Consider the following 16,216-nt stretch of genomic DNA (forward strand, 5'->3'; position numbering starts at 1 on the left):
CATGTGTCTTAAAATAGCTTTCATTGCTACTCATCTCAGCAAAGGCTAAGAAGCTCGGTGAACTTTTAGCTGCTGTTATGTTTCTTGCCCACAGGACAGGATGATGTGCATCTGGCAATTTAGTTGAATGCAAATTGTTTGTTCTGTCTGACCTATGCCAAAAAAAAACAGTGAATCATAGAATGGCTTAGGCCGGAAGGTACCTCAGAGATCATCTAGTTCCAACTGCACTGCCATGACATGGTTGCCAACCACTAAATCAGGTACTAGGTTAGGCTGCACGAGGCCCCTTCCAACCTGGCCTTGAACACCTCCAGGGATAGGCATCCACAGCTCCTTCTGAGCAACCTGTTCCATTGTCTCACCACACTCTGAGCGAAATATTTTCCTGCTGTCTAATCTAAATCTGCTCTTTTCTAGCTTAAAGCCATTCCCCCTAGTTCTGTCACTGTCTACTTGTTTAAAAATTTAATTTCACTTCTGTTTATAAGCTCCCTTGAAATACTGGAAGCAACAGCTTTCCCTGCTGGCCACCCTTCCTTTAATGTAGCCCAGGATACTGCTGGCCTTCTGGGCCATGTCAAACTTTTCATCTATCAGAACTCCCAAGTCTTGCTTTCAGCTTCTCCCAGTCTGTATCTGCATACATGTCTGGGATTGCTCTGATGCAAGTGCAAAAACAAAAACAAAAACAAACAAACAAAAAAAAAACAGCACAATTTTTGGCTTTGTTGAACCTCATCTGGTTCATGGGGGCCAGTTTATCAAGCTTGTCCTGCTCCCTTTAGATGGTATCCCTTCCTTCTGTCATATTAAATGCACCAGTCAGTTTGGTGCCATCCACAAACTTGCTGAGGGGGCATCCAACCCCATCAATTTATCTGTGTTATTGACAAAGATGCTAAAGAGCATCCATCCCAACACAAGCCCATGGGAGACATAATTCATGACTGGCCTCCACCTGGTCACAGAATAATTGACCATGACACTCTGGCTGTCAGTTTCCAACCAGTTATTTATCTACAGAGTAGTCCATCCTTTGAACACTAAGCTCTCCAATTTAAATATAAGGATCTGGTGTGGGACCATATCATTGTGTCCTCAATTTTCTCCTTGTCTGTTGAAGCTAGTTTTCCCTTCTCATTTATCAGAGGGAGTACATTCTCCTTTACTTGTTTAGTGTACCTGTAGAATCCCTTCTTATTTTTCACATACCTCATCAAGTGCACTTACATCTATGCCTTGACTTTTCTGATCCCATCTCTGCACATCCAGACCACATCCTTGTATCCTTCCCAGGCCACCCATCCCTGATTCTGCTGGCTGCACATGTCCTTCTTACCCCTCAGTTTGAAAACAGGTTCTTGCTCAGCCCTGATGACTTTCTGCCTCTTCTGCTTGTTTTGCTATACTCAGGGAGAGAGACTGTTATGCTCTCAGAAAGGCATCCTTCAAGAGCAGCCAGCTCTGCTCCAATCTTTTGCTCCTAAGGATACTTTCCCAGGGGATCTCATCTAGTAATTGCTTAAACAGCCAGTTTGCTCTCCTGGAGCTGAGGTTCCTGACTCTGCTTTCTTCCAGGGCTGTCTCCCTCAAGATCACAAATTCTACCAGGGCATGCAGCCCAGAGTACCTCCAGTATTAATCTCATTAATATGCTCCTCTGTGTTGGTGAGCACCTGGTCTAGTAATGCTTCACTCCTGACTGATCTGTTCAGTACCTGGATCAGGATCCTCAACAGAGCGTGCCATGTTGCTTTCCCAGATGACATCCAAGTAGTTTAATGCTCCCCCTGGTCAGGTGGCCCGCAGTAGATGTGCTTTATTAGTCCAGTCCCTAATTTTCAGGCACAGGCTCTTAACCCAATCATGGCTGTTCCTCAAAGGCAGGTCTTGGCTCTCTATCCTCCTCTTTGTGAAGAGGGCAGTTTCCCTGTCCATCTCTTCAGAAAAGTTTCTAGTCCTCAGTCATTGTGCTCCAGTCATATGAATCATCCCACCATGTTTCTGTGATTGCGATTAGATCATAGTTTTCTAATTATGCTGTGGCTCACAACAACTCCTGCTTGTTTCCCATTCTGTGTACATTGGCGTAGACATACTTCAGCCATGCTATCAGCAGTGTTGTGAATTGCTCTCTGTAGGCACTTGAGACATTCTGTCTAGAGGCACAAAGTCAGTAACAGCTCTTCCTATGGCTTGTTTTCCCAATTAATTCCCAGCTGATCAAGCAAGGAAGTCATCTGATTTACATCTAAGACTTAAATAGTAGTGTGAGAAAAGTCAGTGTTACAGCTAATAGAAGACAAAATCCTGGCTGTGGAATCAAGCCATCTCAGCCAGCTCAACATCACTGCATACAATACAGTGCATACAATATCTTATATATCCCTTACTATGCAGAGACTTACAGATGGCTCCCTCAGTACTTGTCATGTATTTATTCAGTCTGCTTCTAAAAAGATGAGCATCTATATGTATTTTACTAGACATGCTGAAAAGGGAACTCAAAATGGCAGTAGTATTCTGTCGCTAACACGCTTTTTAATCTCTTAAAATGGCAGATATGAGTTCTTTCCCCATTCATAGGTTAAAACAAGAATATGGACTGAACTGCCAGATTTGCACCCTGGCACAGAGGCATCAGAATGGAATTGTAACAGGTAACAGAAGGAGTAGCTGATGCTGAATAAAATTACTAAGATGAAATGTACCAATATAAAAACAACAAGATTCAAGATATAATGTCTGTCAAAAAAATTGATCTGTATTTCATAGAGAATACTGAAGTGCTAGGAAAATGAATAAGACCAATATAAATGTTTTTATCTCTGACCTCCTTGTAAAACTCAAGTAACCTGAATATCATCATTATGTTTTGTTTTCTCAGCCTGCAGACTTTATAGGAAAGAAAACACTGAAGCAGATAAAAGAAAAGGGACTCAAACGGCGACTGGTTTATCTCACCCTGGAAACAGATGATGTTGATCCAGAGGGAAATGAAAGTGTGTGGCATAATGGCAAGGTAATGACTACAGGTCATGTTACAAGAAACTAAAGTTAATTCATGAACAGAATCTTACTTAGTGTTTCAAGTGTGAATATAATATCTTTGTTCTGCTGGCACAGACGAATTTTAAGCTATGACACCATTTTCTAATCTTCAGGTAGGAAACAGCATTGTTTATGTACTGAATGCTGTCACAGACACAGGAACAGAAGAGACTGAAGTATGGTCATCCATTTATTGAACTAAGTCATTCTACAAGTTAATCATTGTTCTAAGATAATTTCTGTTATTTGCTTAAAAGAAAAAAAAAAACCACCAGTAAAGCTTAGGCACTCACACTTCAGGTCAGATTATGCACTGAGACACTTACTAGCAATTAAAACATTGTGTATCTGCTATATATAGATAAATTGTGTGTGTATACATGTGTAATGTGTTTGTTCCTGGTAAAAACTGAGCTGAATGCAACAGGAATAAACTGTTTTTCACTGAGCAAAAGTTTACCAGCTTAAGGTGATGCCATCCATGGAGAATGTTATGAACAGCACAATGCACCTGAAATTTACTTCACATACGAAATATACACCTCAGATACTAATTTTGGATTGTGTGTCATAAGAACAAACGAACAACCAACCAACAAACTCAGCTGATGTTGAATATATGCATTAAGGACTTGGCTTTTTGTTGTGTTGTTTTTTTCAGGTTATTGGCAACACCACATCTGGATGTTTCAGCTATAGCGCTAAGCAGAGTCTGGCTTTTGCATATGTTCCCATAGAGCTCAGCAAAGTTGGACAGAAGTTAGAAGTTGAACTTTTAGGAAAAAATTATTCAGCAGCTGTGATACAAGAGCCACTGGTGCTGACTGAGCCAACAAGAACACGCCTTCAGAGAAAGGGTCAAAGTCCCAAAATATAAACACAAATGAGAATACAGGAAATCGTGCAGTATGAAATAGTTCTTTTTCTATGCATGCAATTAAGAGAATTAAACTACTCAGGGTCCTTAATTACTGAACATAAGAACCTGATTGCCATTCTTCACTGGAAAATTTGATGGCATTGCCCTCTGGCTTCTCTGTATCCACTGTTCATTTCAGAGATCAAAGCACAGCTGATGGACCAGTATGTGTTCACTCTTGTCAGTAACAGCTGAGAGCAGAAAATGGCTGGGAATGAGTAGATCCTTGATTCAGCTTGCTCAGATTTTGGCTGTCAGATCTGAATTCAGGCAGAGGAAAAGATTGCTCTTAGTATTGACTAATAGCAAATTATTCCTTCACCTGGAGACTCATAGTTCATCCTTCATCTGTCCTTGGGCTAATGTAGCTTATCCTTACAACTGGCTATAACTTCACAAACTTATCAATAAAATAATATCACTGTTATGCACAAAAATGCTCACAAGAGAATTGAAATCTATCCCATGAATCATTACAAAGTAATAAAAACAATATTAAAGGCAAACTGAATTGCTGATGTTTTTTGTTTGTTTGTTGTTTTTTTTTCTCTATGTATTGCTGAACCAATCAGAGGTGTTACTTTTCGTAAAGAGGACATTGTTTTTAATAAGGCATTCAGCTGCAGAGTTTCCATGAAGATTTAAGAAGCCTAAAATACAACACAATGTGATAGTGTTTTATTTAGAGCGGAGGAGGAGAGAGCAATTCTTAGAAATGTAGTTTTGAATTTTAATATGCAAACAGTGAATATGCAGATGAACTAGACTTGATGTCTGGGATTGTACAGTAACAGTAATTCTGAGGCAGGCTGTCATATATTCTTTTAAGTAGCTTTGTTTTACAAAGTGCTGTTTCACTTGTGCCATCCATATATCAAACTGGAAGTTAAAATCAGGTTTGTAACTCTTTCCAGTTCAGAAAGGTGCTGTTAGTTAAGAGATCAACCACATCATTCTGACTGTAGAAGGTACAGACTTTCTGCAGCCTGCTCAAAAGATAAGGAATAACATGCACAGCACATTTCCATCTGTAACCTCCCAACAACAGACTTCTCCTTATGTATACTATACCAGTCTCATTTTACAGATAATCATAACACCGGGCTGCTTAAAAATTTTACCTTTATTCAGTAAGGCATTTGATGATCCCTAGAGATCCTTCCAACCCCTATAATTCTGTGACTGATTCTTACGCTGGAGGTCCAGGCCTGGATGCAGTAATGCAGGTGGAGTCTCACAAGGGCAGAGGAGAGAGGGACAATCCCCTCTCTCTCCCTGCTGGCCACCCTGTTTTACTGCAACCCAGGACACTTTCAGCCCTCCAGCCTGTAAGGGCAATCTGCAGGTTCATGTTAAGTTTCTTATCAGTCAGGACCCTCAAGTCCACTCAGTGAGTTCTCTCAGTCCGTACACATCTTGCACTTTGTTTTGTTGAATTTTATTAGGTTCACATGGGCACAGTTCTCAAGATAGCAATAAGCTTAGCACTAAGAAAAACAGGAAAAAAGAAAGAGAGAGATAAAAAGATAGCAACACTCAGACTGTGACTGCACAGTACCTACTGTGTATGTGTTTGAGGTAGTTTAAAACACTTCAGCTCTGGCAGACCAGGCATTCAGTTTACATATAATTCTGGGTTGGCAGGACAAACAGAAAAAAAAATCTGGACAGCTCTCTACACGAGGAGATGAAATACCATTTTACCTTTGAAAACATATATGTATTTGCTATAAATCTTAATGCAAACTTCACACTTCTCACCAACACTGTGTAGATTTTCAAAGTTATTTTGAATGAGCAAGAATAATTTCCATAAGAATGTGGTAACATTTGAATGGGATTTTAACTAGAATGAAGACATAAATTAGTAAAATACACAACTTTATTTGAGATAACTGTGACTGTGGATAGAATCTGGACTAAAAATATGGACATTCCAGACTTAGAAACAGAATGAATCAAATGTGAACAAATGAAACATAACTCATAGTCACATATCAGCTTGTCAGGAATCCTGGAGTTTACTTCAGGGAAAAGTTACTCTAGGAAAGTCTTACTGCTTCTTGTTCCAGTATCAGTGTCTGATTTTGACTCATGGCTGATAAGCCTCTTTCCAAGAGCAACAGAAGAATTTGGTTATCTTAACTGTGTAATTTCCTTAATTTTCACCCAGTTCTAAGGCTGAGGTGAAAAGGATGCAGGAACAGCCCTCTTCCAGAACCTTCCACACATCAGAGTTCAGTCCCAGAAGTTCACTCAGGGAAAAAATAAACATGGTATGATATGCAGAATAAAATTATACAAAGACAGCAATCGTAACTGTAGAGAAATAGTACTTACAGATCTAGGTATAACAGAACCAATATCAATGATATCCATTCATTCTTCACTGTGTTTTATGAGAGAAAAAATTAACAGCAAAATCATAATTTCTTTTAATACATTTCTTCCCTCTCATATTCTGCTTTCTTTCCATTTCTTCATATCAGATTATTTTTGCTTGGTGTTCCTGGGCACTTTGCATTAACTGTCAAATATATAATCTGCTTACTAGTGCTGTCCTCATTTGCTTCTCTGCTGTCTTTCATTATGGATTTTCATCTCTTGTGTACTGAATGCAGTTCCAGTCTCTCCTCCTATCTTTTCTTTACAATGCCTCTGTGACACATTTCATTTCTTCCATCAGGTCTGGAGAAGTACCTGGAAGCTGGGAAAAGAGTATCATTGGTCTAGATGGGTATCAGAACTACTAATGGTCTGAAAAACACATTTTGGGAATCTCTCAGATGATACCGTGTATGTCTAGGAGTTGAAAAATTAAGGTTAAACAAACTTCTCACTGGAATGTAAATCAATTTATTACTGATCATTGTAGAAAAACACATAATCACTAGTCAGTGCTGTTGTTTTCAAGCCAGCAGGGAATCCTAAGGGGATTCTGTAATATCTGCTGGCTTCATAGGCTTATCCAATAGTCTCCATTCAGAGAAGCAGGAACCTATTTTCTACAGAGATTTGTGAACCAAAATGAAAGTAGGCCGGAGTTTGGTGTACTCAACATTGGCCTTCCTTTAACTGATAAATACAGTTTCCAGCTGTTACCAAATGGCTACATAAATTTGGGAATGCATGCATGCACCATTCCAGGTAAATGTGAAACATATGGCTGTTTGCTTTTAAACTCAATACAGGAATACTTTTGTGGTCCATGGGTGTACAAAATTCAGCTGACAGCTCCTTCTGTTCCTTCACAGCCTGAGTTTTGCACCAAGATTTTTATGTAGGTTACCAGCCATTTACAACATTGCCTTAGAAGATAAAATGGTTTGAAGAAACAGCTCTGCTGACACAGCTGTTAGTTCTGCTTCTGGGTTGCTTCACTTCCTTCCTACACTGTAACTGCCACGAGGGAGATTTCAACAGCAGATCCAGAGCCACCTCAACCAAACCAAGAGAAAAACCTGTTCTCGCTCATCCCTTCGCAGGGGAAGGGATGTGAGCGCTAGGGGACCAGGGCAGCAGCTACCACGGTCTCGTGTACGCTGGCAGAAGCGACCCAACCCGCACAGCCACCACCCCCATCCCGCACATCGCTCCCTCCAGCGGCTGCTCCCGCCCCCCGGCCGTGGCCCATCCTGGAGGCGGGCCGCGGCTACGGACGGGGCGGCTCATCGACGGCGCAGTTCCTGCTTGTGGGCCGGGGATGGGGCTGCTGAGTGCGCTGTGCTGCCTGCTGTGCTGCTTGCTAAGGCCGACGGCGGCGCGGCCCCCCCCGCACTTGGTGCTGGTGCTGGCCGACGACTTGGGCTGGGGCGACGTGGGCTGGCACGGTTCGGCCATCCGGACGCCGCGGCTGGATGCGCTGGGGGCCGACGGTGTGCGGCTGGAGCGCTACTACACGCAGCCCCTGTGCACGCCGTCCCGCAGCCAGCTCCTCAGCGGCCGCTACCAGGTAGGGAGCTCGGCTGTTTGTAAGGCGAGCAGCCTGCCGGCCTCGCAGCGGGGCTGCCTCTGCCGCTTGGTGAAAAGAAACACGTCACTTCTTCACTTTCTGGTCGATAGGGTAAAAGTAAACGGGGTTTGGTGCGAGGTGCTCTGCTTCGGTGTGATGTGCTGCGTTCGTGTGGTCTGTGCGCAGCTCCGGTGTCACCAGGTGAAGGCAGGCAGGGAACTTAACAGAGAACACACGGTGATGTTGAAGGGCCTGGGACATCTCCCGTGTGATGGAAGGCTGAGACATGTTGCAGAAAGCAAGCTGAGAAGGGGTCTTATCAATGCTTGTGAATATCTAGAGTCTAACAGTCAAGAGGATGGGGACAGGCTCTTTTCCATGATGCCCACAGACAGACAGGACAAGGGGCACAGGAAGTTCCATGTGAATGTGAGGAAAAACTCCTTTACTGTGACAGAGTGCTGGAATGGGCTGCCCACAGAGGTTGTGAGTCTCCTTTGGAGATAATTGAAACACACCTGGATGCTTTCCTGTGTGACCTGCCCTAGGGAACCAGCGTTAGCAGGGGTCAGACTCAGAGATCTGCAAAGATCACTTCCAACCCCTTCAGTTCTGTGATTCTGTGTGCAATTTATAAATGTTTAAATGCATTCTTACCTTCATGTCCTCCTTCATGTGATACCCTCAGCACATATATTTGTGTGCCCTTTGACTGAGCCTTAGCCTTACTTCACTTCTTTGTAGTGTGCTCATGAGCTACTTTTATTGTTTCTGCTGCACAAGAGTTGGACTTCATACTATACTGTACCTATTGTTTCCTTCCCTCTCCCTCTTCCCAGCCCCTCCTTCCATCTCCCTCCCCCCCTTCACTCTTATTTTTTATTGCAACTCTGGCAAAGACAGGTAAAAGAATAATTTAGCAAGGTCAAAATGGAGGAAATGACAGAGGGTTAAGTGTATTTCCAAAACATCTTCCTTCTCTAAAGAAGTCCTGTATGTGTATGTTAACCATAGTGATCTGCCAGAGAAACTGCTCTGAACGAAAGTAAATGTCTTTCTGTCATTATGGATGTTATCTCTTGTCTCATCTGAAGCAATTGCAGGGAAAAGAACTGCAGAAAGGAAAAGCAAGCCACCACTGCAGATCCCATGTCATCCTGTGAGTCCGTCTCCTTCTTCTGAAGTGGTTGAGGATGTGGTGGGGCATTTGCCACTGGCTGTGAGGTTGGCAGTGCCTGTTATGCCATGTGATGCCCCCTTCCAATTGGGCCAGGAGCTGTTGCCAGGCAGAAGGTGTCTGGTATCACTTGCCATGCACATGCTGTACTGGCTGTGCTTCTCCCTTTGCATGGCAGTCATGGAGGATCATAATTGTAGGGGGGGACCCAAGGCAACTAACTCGTTATTTCTGCACCCTGCTTGCACAGAACATGTGTTTGTTATGCAACTTTTCAGAAGAGTGTTACAGTGCAGCATTTTGTTGCAAGGCCTTCCCAAGATTGTTACAGTTCTGTTTCACTAGTTAACAGTTTGCTGCAAGTCCTCTCTTAACCAATCACAAATATAGTAAGAATTCATGGTGTTACAGTTGGGTATGGTGTTGTCACAGAGTCTGAACCAGAAAGAAACATGCATGGTGTGTTTTCTATCCTAGGTTTAAGGGTGTTTTGTTGTTGTTGTTGTTTTTGGTGGGAGATCATAGAATAGCTTGATTTGGAAGGGACCTTAAAGCCCACCCAGTTCCAACCCACTTGCTGCGGACAGAGATGAAACCAACTAGATCAGGCTGCACAGTGCCTCAGCCAGCCTGGCTTTGAACAGCTCCAGGGATGGGGCAGCCACAGCTTCTTTGGGCAGTCTGTTCCATCAGCTCACCACCCTTACAGTGAAAAATCTCTTCCTAACCTCTAATATAATCTATACTGTTTTAGTTTAAAGCTGCTTGTCCTGTCACTGTCAGAGTGTGTAAAAAGTCAGCCCAGCTCCTGTTTATAAGCTCCCTAAGAGGAAAGCAGAAGCGAGGTCTCTATGAAGCCTTTTCTTTTCCAAGTTCAATAAACCCAACTCAGCCTTTCTGTATAGTTGAGGTGCTCAAGCCGTCTGATCATCTTTGTGGCTCTCTTCTTGACTTGCTCTAACAGCTCTGAGCTCTGCATCACTTCTCTACTAGGGGCTCGAGATCAGGACCATCTATTTCAGATGGGGCCTGATGAGGGCAGAGTGGGACAGTCACCTCCCTCTCCCTGCTGGCCACCCCTCTTTTAATGCAGCCTAGGGTATTGTTGGACATCTGGGCTGCGAGCACACACTGCTGGGTCATGTCCAGCTTTTTGTCTACCAGAATCCCAAGGTCCTCCTACACAGGGTTGCTCAATCCTAGTGTAACACCTTGTACTTGGCTTTGTTGAACCCCATTAGGTTCTCTTGGGTCCATTATTCAAGCCTGTTCAGGTCAGTCTGGATGGCATCACTTCCTCATATGACATGCAACACTCAGTTTGATGTCATCAGCAAACTTGCTGAGGGTAAACTTGATCCAACTGTCTGTGTTGTCAAAGGTAAGGGAATTAGCAAAATCCGGCTTAAGGTATATAGTCATAGAAGAGGTTTCTTGCACTGAACGCAATGTTCCAATCAGACTATCATTACTGGTCATACTTTTGTGAAGGGATACACAATTCACCAGTTGTTAGGTTTAAAAACATCGATGGAGTAGTTAGAGGTCTAACAGAAAGGATGTAGTGGTAGCTTGGTAGTTGTTAATTGGTTTTTCAATGGAAGCCCAAGAGGCTTCTCAACACCAGCAGTGATGTTTCATTGTCTTCCTCCATATCCTCCTTCTTTGGGTTCTTGAGCTTCCTCGGTGCTACGACAGTGAAAACAGGCCCTAAAACTGATGTTAGTCTGCTGTATAGTATTTTTTATTTTTGGATCTGATGTATAGCCTACATGCGTTTGTCACTGCATTGTAAGTGATTTTCTTCTTTCTTTTCCTTGCTAGATCCACACAGGTTTACAGCACCAAATAATTTGGCCATGCCAGCCCAGCTGTCTACCACTTGATGAGAAACTCCTTCCAGAGCTGCTTAAAGATGCAGGATATGTTACTCACATGGTGGGGAAATGGCATTTAGGGATGTACAGGAAGGAATGCCTTCCAACCCGCAGAGGATTTGATACTTACTTTGGTAATGGGTAGATTTAATCTGTGCAGTAAATGTGTTGTTAAAAATGATGTGAGAGTGCTTGATTCTTCTAAGGACAGATTTACTGTAAGTGCATAAGTGAACGAATGTTTGTGTATGCTTATTTGTGAAGTGTAACTGTTGAAAATGCATTGCTGTATTAAATGTATGTCCAAGCCTTACAATTTATTCAAGAAAATGCAGTAAGTATTGAGTCCCTCTAAAGAAAGTGCTTATCTTTAAAGAAATTCGTTTGAGTGTGTTCCGTGATGGTTAGAAGATTTAGTTTAAAAGATAGGAAGGTCACCTAGATTTAAAACAAACAAACAAAAAGCCAGAATTGGATTGTCCAACTATGTTTATGTTACAAAGCAATTTGTAACTATGTATTACATATTTTTCCTCTCACAAAGTTTCCTTTCCAAGTATTGATTAGATGTTTCATAGCTTTGCACAAATATCTTTGGTGTTATTTGAATGGAGTTATCATTAACATACCCCACATCACCTGATACTGGATATGAAGTTGGTAATATCCACTAGGTTGGATTTTAAAAAGTTTCACTGAATGGAAAAATTCAAAACACATCAAATTGAAAATAACTTTGTCACTATTAATTGCCACTGCAATGGGGGAAATTAAGATAGAGAAACTTTAATCTATGCTTTTGAAGCCCACACTCTTGTAATGCAGGGTATCCCAAGTAAGAGCTGGGTTGTACTATGTTCGCATGTAGATACTGATGATTCAAGTTGAAAATGGTGGGAAGAACAGTTCCCTTAAGTTATTTGTCTCTTGACTCTTAAGGGAGCTTTAGGCTATGGCTTCACAACTGAATGAAGCTAATAAATAGGGATCATAATATCATGGGTCATTGCTTGAATGTTTATGCCTCTTACCTTATTGTCTGTCTACTCCAATCTCTTCAATGGGCTTGTGTTCTTTTTGACAGCACAGATGTAGCTACAGGCTTACATTCATTGTGAAATCTCACCTTAGGAATGAGCAGGATTTAATACTGGGCCGGTGTTGCCTCTAAGTATGCTCAGTGGGTGCCCAGCATGACACTAAGGGAATTCTTTTTCAGAGAGTGTGGTGGTTTGATACCCTGTTATGTTCATTTAATTCCACTAGGTTTTGATTGCAGTCAGAGGCTTTTCATTCTTTAGCAAGCTTGATAGCGTCTCCCCCATTGGAAACTCAAAATAGAAAAATGAAACTTTTAGTTTGAATAAGTTGAAGGAGGCCCACAAAATCACTGTTCATGCTTTGAAAGAAAAGCCCCTTTTTACCTTAAAATGGAGGGAGTGCTTTGTGATTTAATATCTCTTCTTCCTGTACTTATTTACTTATTTATTTAGCATGACTAATAATAGTTGAAGCTCTTGAATAAGATTCAAGTAGACTTTTTCCATTTTGAAGTTTTATCCTCAGTTTTAGTTTGGCTTTGCAGAACTTCAGAATATAATTTTGCAGATTTTGCCTTTTTTTTGGTTCTTTTCTAGGGTATTGAAATATGCATCTGAAATCTAATTCTAGAAGCAATAATTAAAATATTTGAATTATTTTAAAGAGTTTTGTTTGTGATCAATAAAAAATAAACCCTTAACAGTGTAGTTCTTGATGGGAGAAAATCTGTACCTCTAGATATTTTATCTTTAAATTGTAATATCTTCTTGGCACCAGTTGGTGGCAGCAGTGGATCAGAAATGTCTTTATGGCTGAAGAAACTTCATGTTTTGGTGCTTCTAAATAAATATAAGAAAAAAAAATCATCAAATAACAACCAACAAAACAAACAAAAAACCCACTAAGAACAAGTGCTAAGAAAAAGTAGTCCAAACTTTTCAATAGAGAGAAAAACCTGATATGAAAAAGCAAGTATACAAAGTTGTACAAGATATAAATCCATAGTATTACTGGGGAAGGTGGCTTATTTCGCTAACAGTGTGTTAGTTTATAACTTTTATCACAGACTTGAACATAAATGTCACTGAACTGCACTCAGACTATTTCGTGAGTGGTATAATTACTACCTGTCTTAGTAATAAAAAGTCTGTGTGTCAAGTGTCGAGCTATTTAGCTTTATCACTGGCTGTCAATACAGGTTATTAAAAATTGGAGGAGTTTTCTTATATCAAAAGCTCAAAAGTTTTGACATTTTTATTTGTCTCTTTTTCCCCTGCTTTTGTGATGTTAAATGGACTTCGTTACTTGCTGTCCTTTCTAGGTTATCTTCTGGGGAGTGAGGATTATTATTCTCATGATCACTGTGTGTTCATCAAAGCAAAGAATGTAACACGCTGTGCTCTGGACTTCCGCGATGGAGAAGAAGTTGCAACTGGGTTTGAAAACATGTACTCCACAAATTTATTTACAGAAAGAGCTATTGACATAATAGCCAATCATAAAACTGAGAAGGTAGAGTCAGCAATTCTTACTTGCACTAGAGAATATTTATTAAATTAAAATAATGAAATAGTAATGCAGAGGTTGTATCTGGGATTTTCAGAAGGTTACACAGAGAACAGCTAAACGTGAGAAGTATCACTGATTAAACTCATGTTTTCTCCCTGTCCAAATGAATTCAGTTCACACAACCCTGGCATACTACCCTTCTCCATTTTTTTCTAATAATGGGAGCAGTGAATTCATAAAAATGTTCTAGCATCTTTTGGTTGCTCTCCTATAAAGACAGTGGAAAGCTTAGTGTGAGAATTTTCAGACAAAAAACTCTTAACTGTGTTACAAAGAGAAGGTACAGTTGAAGCTTTCTCACACCTTTGGTCCTCTTAATATACTTAGTATGAATTAAAATCCTGCGTTCAGATCTTTTATATAAACATTAAAGAGAACTGGCCCCAAAATGGAACCCTGCAGTATCCTGTAGTGACTGGCTGTTAGCCTGATGTAACCTCATTTATTGTAATCCTTGAGTGTTGCCCATTAACCAGTTGTTCATCCAGCATATTCTGTTCTTGGCTGGCTGCATGCTGGGCATTTTATCTGGAAGGATACTGTGAGAAACAGTATTGAAAGCTTTGCTGAACTCCAGAATAACCAGGTCTGCTGACTTCCACTTGTCAACAAGATTGATAACCTTGTAATGAAAAGAAATTAAATCAGTTAAACAAGACCATCCTCTTGCAAACCTGTGCTGGCTATAACTAAGGGCTGGATTATCTTTAAAGTGTATCTCAATAGCTCTTAGAACAGTCTTCTCTATGATTTTACCAAACACTAGAATCAGAAGTTTAGAATAAATTCCTGTACCTGTTAATGAGTTGTACCATTTTATTTTTGCATGTAGTGCTTTGTGTTGAACTAATATACATTCTCTCCCTTCCACCCCAGCCCCTCTTTCTCTACCTTGCTTTTCAGTCTGTCCATGAACCTCTTGAGGTTTCTGAAGAATATGTGAAACCATATTCCTCCATTAAAGATGAAAAGAGGCGCCGTTATGCAGGAATGGTGTCTCTTATGGATGAAGCTGTAGGAAATCTTACTGATGCTCTGAAAAAATATGGCCTTTGGGATAACACTGTTCTTGTCTTCTCTACTGGTAAGTTCATTTGATTATATAGTTTCAGTAATATCTTTGATACAGTGCTGATACTATGTCTAATGAGCTGAATGCAGAGACATCTGGCCTTTGTGTTGTTCCTCAATGTAATTTGTAATTATGGAAGATGGATGAAAGAGGAAACTCAAGCTGTAAGGAAAACTCTCCTCCCTCTTATGGCTTTTTAATGTGTGACTGAAACAGTTCTCAGGAATTATCAGTGGAAATGGAGGATGCTCCTATTTGAGTAAAAACAGTACTATTAGTAGTGCAGTAAAACTGGAGACTTTTTACTTGCCACTGAAGTCGCTGAATATCTATCAGAACTGAATCCTTACTGTGAGTAATCTACCAAATTCATACGTCCTGAGCAGTAGGTGGCTTTTGATCAGTCTATAAATTGTCATAGGTTGCAGAAAGCACAGACTGTCACTTTTGCCAAAACACATTTTTCCTCTTACTTTCATGTAACATGATTTTTGCACAGTTTTGGCTTAAAATATTTCACTGGCACATTGCACCTGAGAAGCAGAGGCCTGTCAATTTAGGCGAATGCAAATAATGGATTATAAAGCAGTGTTCTTTGTTTCCAAACTAGGAATGAAATGGAGCCTTTTTGAAATACAGCTGCTTGGCTGGATTTCAGGAAAATAGATGTTCTTGTTTGGTTGGCTGTGGGAAGCCGCCTGTTAAAAATTGCTTGTTTGCCCATGCTTTACACATTAGGGCTGTCAAAATAGCAAATGCATTTTGTGTGGACACCACTGAGGATAAAAACAACAACAAAACAATCAACCAACAGCCCCCAAAAAGCAAATCTGAAAAGCATAACTCAAATTTTGATAAAAATGCAGTGATTTATTTTGAGTTTATCAGCTGCTCTGGAATTTCAGTTTAAGTCCAAGCCTTTTTCCCTTGTGCTGTTGCATGTGTGTCCAGGCTTTGTCTCTAACAGGATTTGATAACTTTTCTGTGCCTGTTTCCGTTTACAGTGTTTTCATATTTAGAACTGAAAGTAAGCAAAGCCATATGGAAAATGATACCAATACTTATCCTATGTGGAAAAAATCCAATCTTTGTTCATGGGGTCCTGGTAGAACTTTTGCAGTAATGTTTTTTCAGTACATTGTGGAATAAAGCTAATGACATCTGAGCTGGAAATCCAGAGTATTATGGAATTAAAGGGACAAAATTAATTTTTGTTTATAGGATCTTTCTTTTTTTTTTTTTTTTTCCAAATAGCCACAGTATACCTTGGTTGTAACATTAGTGATTTTACAGTTAGTTTCATATGCTTGTCAAAAAAAAACAAAACTCTGACAGGAGAATCTAGTGTCTCTTATCTAATGGGACTTGTCTTGACTTAACTGAAGTCTTAAACTGGTAGGAGTGGTATTTAATGATTGAAATGCAAGGAAATTGGGCCTAGATCAAGCAGATCACAGGGCAGTGATTAATTTTTTCCAGTGTTCTCTCTTTCCTTCACACAACTGGTCCTTATAGGCATAAAACATTGCTTACATTAAAGACCCAGCTTCCAAAA

The 16,216-nt window shown here is 40.6% G+C and overlaps 2 protein-coding genes across 3 annotated transcripts in view; both read left to right on the top strand.

Moving 5' to 3' along the window:
* DMGDH (dimethylglycine dehydrogenase) overlaps positions 1-4,479 on the top strand; it is a 42,503-nt gene extending 38,024 nt beyond the window's left edge. Inside the window, exons 15-16 of the mRNA XM_015848641.3 lie at positions 2,891-3,025; positions 3,716-4,479. Coding sequence (XP_015704127.2) covers positions 2,891-3,025; positions 3,716-3,931 — 351 coding nt within the window. The 3' untranslated portion in view covers positions 3,932-4,479. The remainder of the gene's footprint in view (positions 1-2,890; positions 3,026-3,715) is intronic.
* Positions 4,480-7,610: 3,131 nt separating this feature from the next.
* Positions 7,611-16,216, top strand: part of ARSB (arylsulfatase B) — a 61,431-nt gene continuing 52,825 nt past the window's right edge. For both annotated transcript variants that reach the window (XM_015848644.3, XM_032441325.2), the window contains exons 1-4: positions 7,611-7,925; positions 10,927-11,113; positions 13,342-13,532; positions 14,466-14,673. In XM_015848644.3, the coding sequence (XP_015704130.1) occupies positions 7,677-7,925; positions 10,927-11,113; positions 13,342-13,532; positions 14,466-14,673 (835 nt within the window). In that variant the 5' untranslated portion in view covers positions 7,611-7,676. The remainder of the gene's footprint in view (positions 7,926-10,926; positions 11,114-13,341; positions 13,533-14,465; positions 14,674-16,216) is intronic.

Source organism: Coturnix japonica, chromosome Z (assembly GCF_054131305.1).
Source record: "Coturnix japonica strain WE chromosome Z, WE-NBRP24, whole genome shotgun sequence".
In the NCBI taxonomy this organism is placed as follows: Eukaryota; Metazoa; Chordata; class Aves; order Galliformes; family Phasianidae; genus Coturnix; species Coturnix japonica.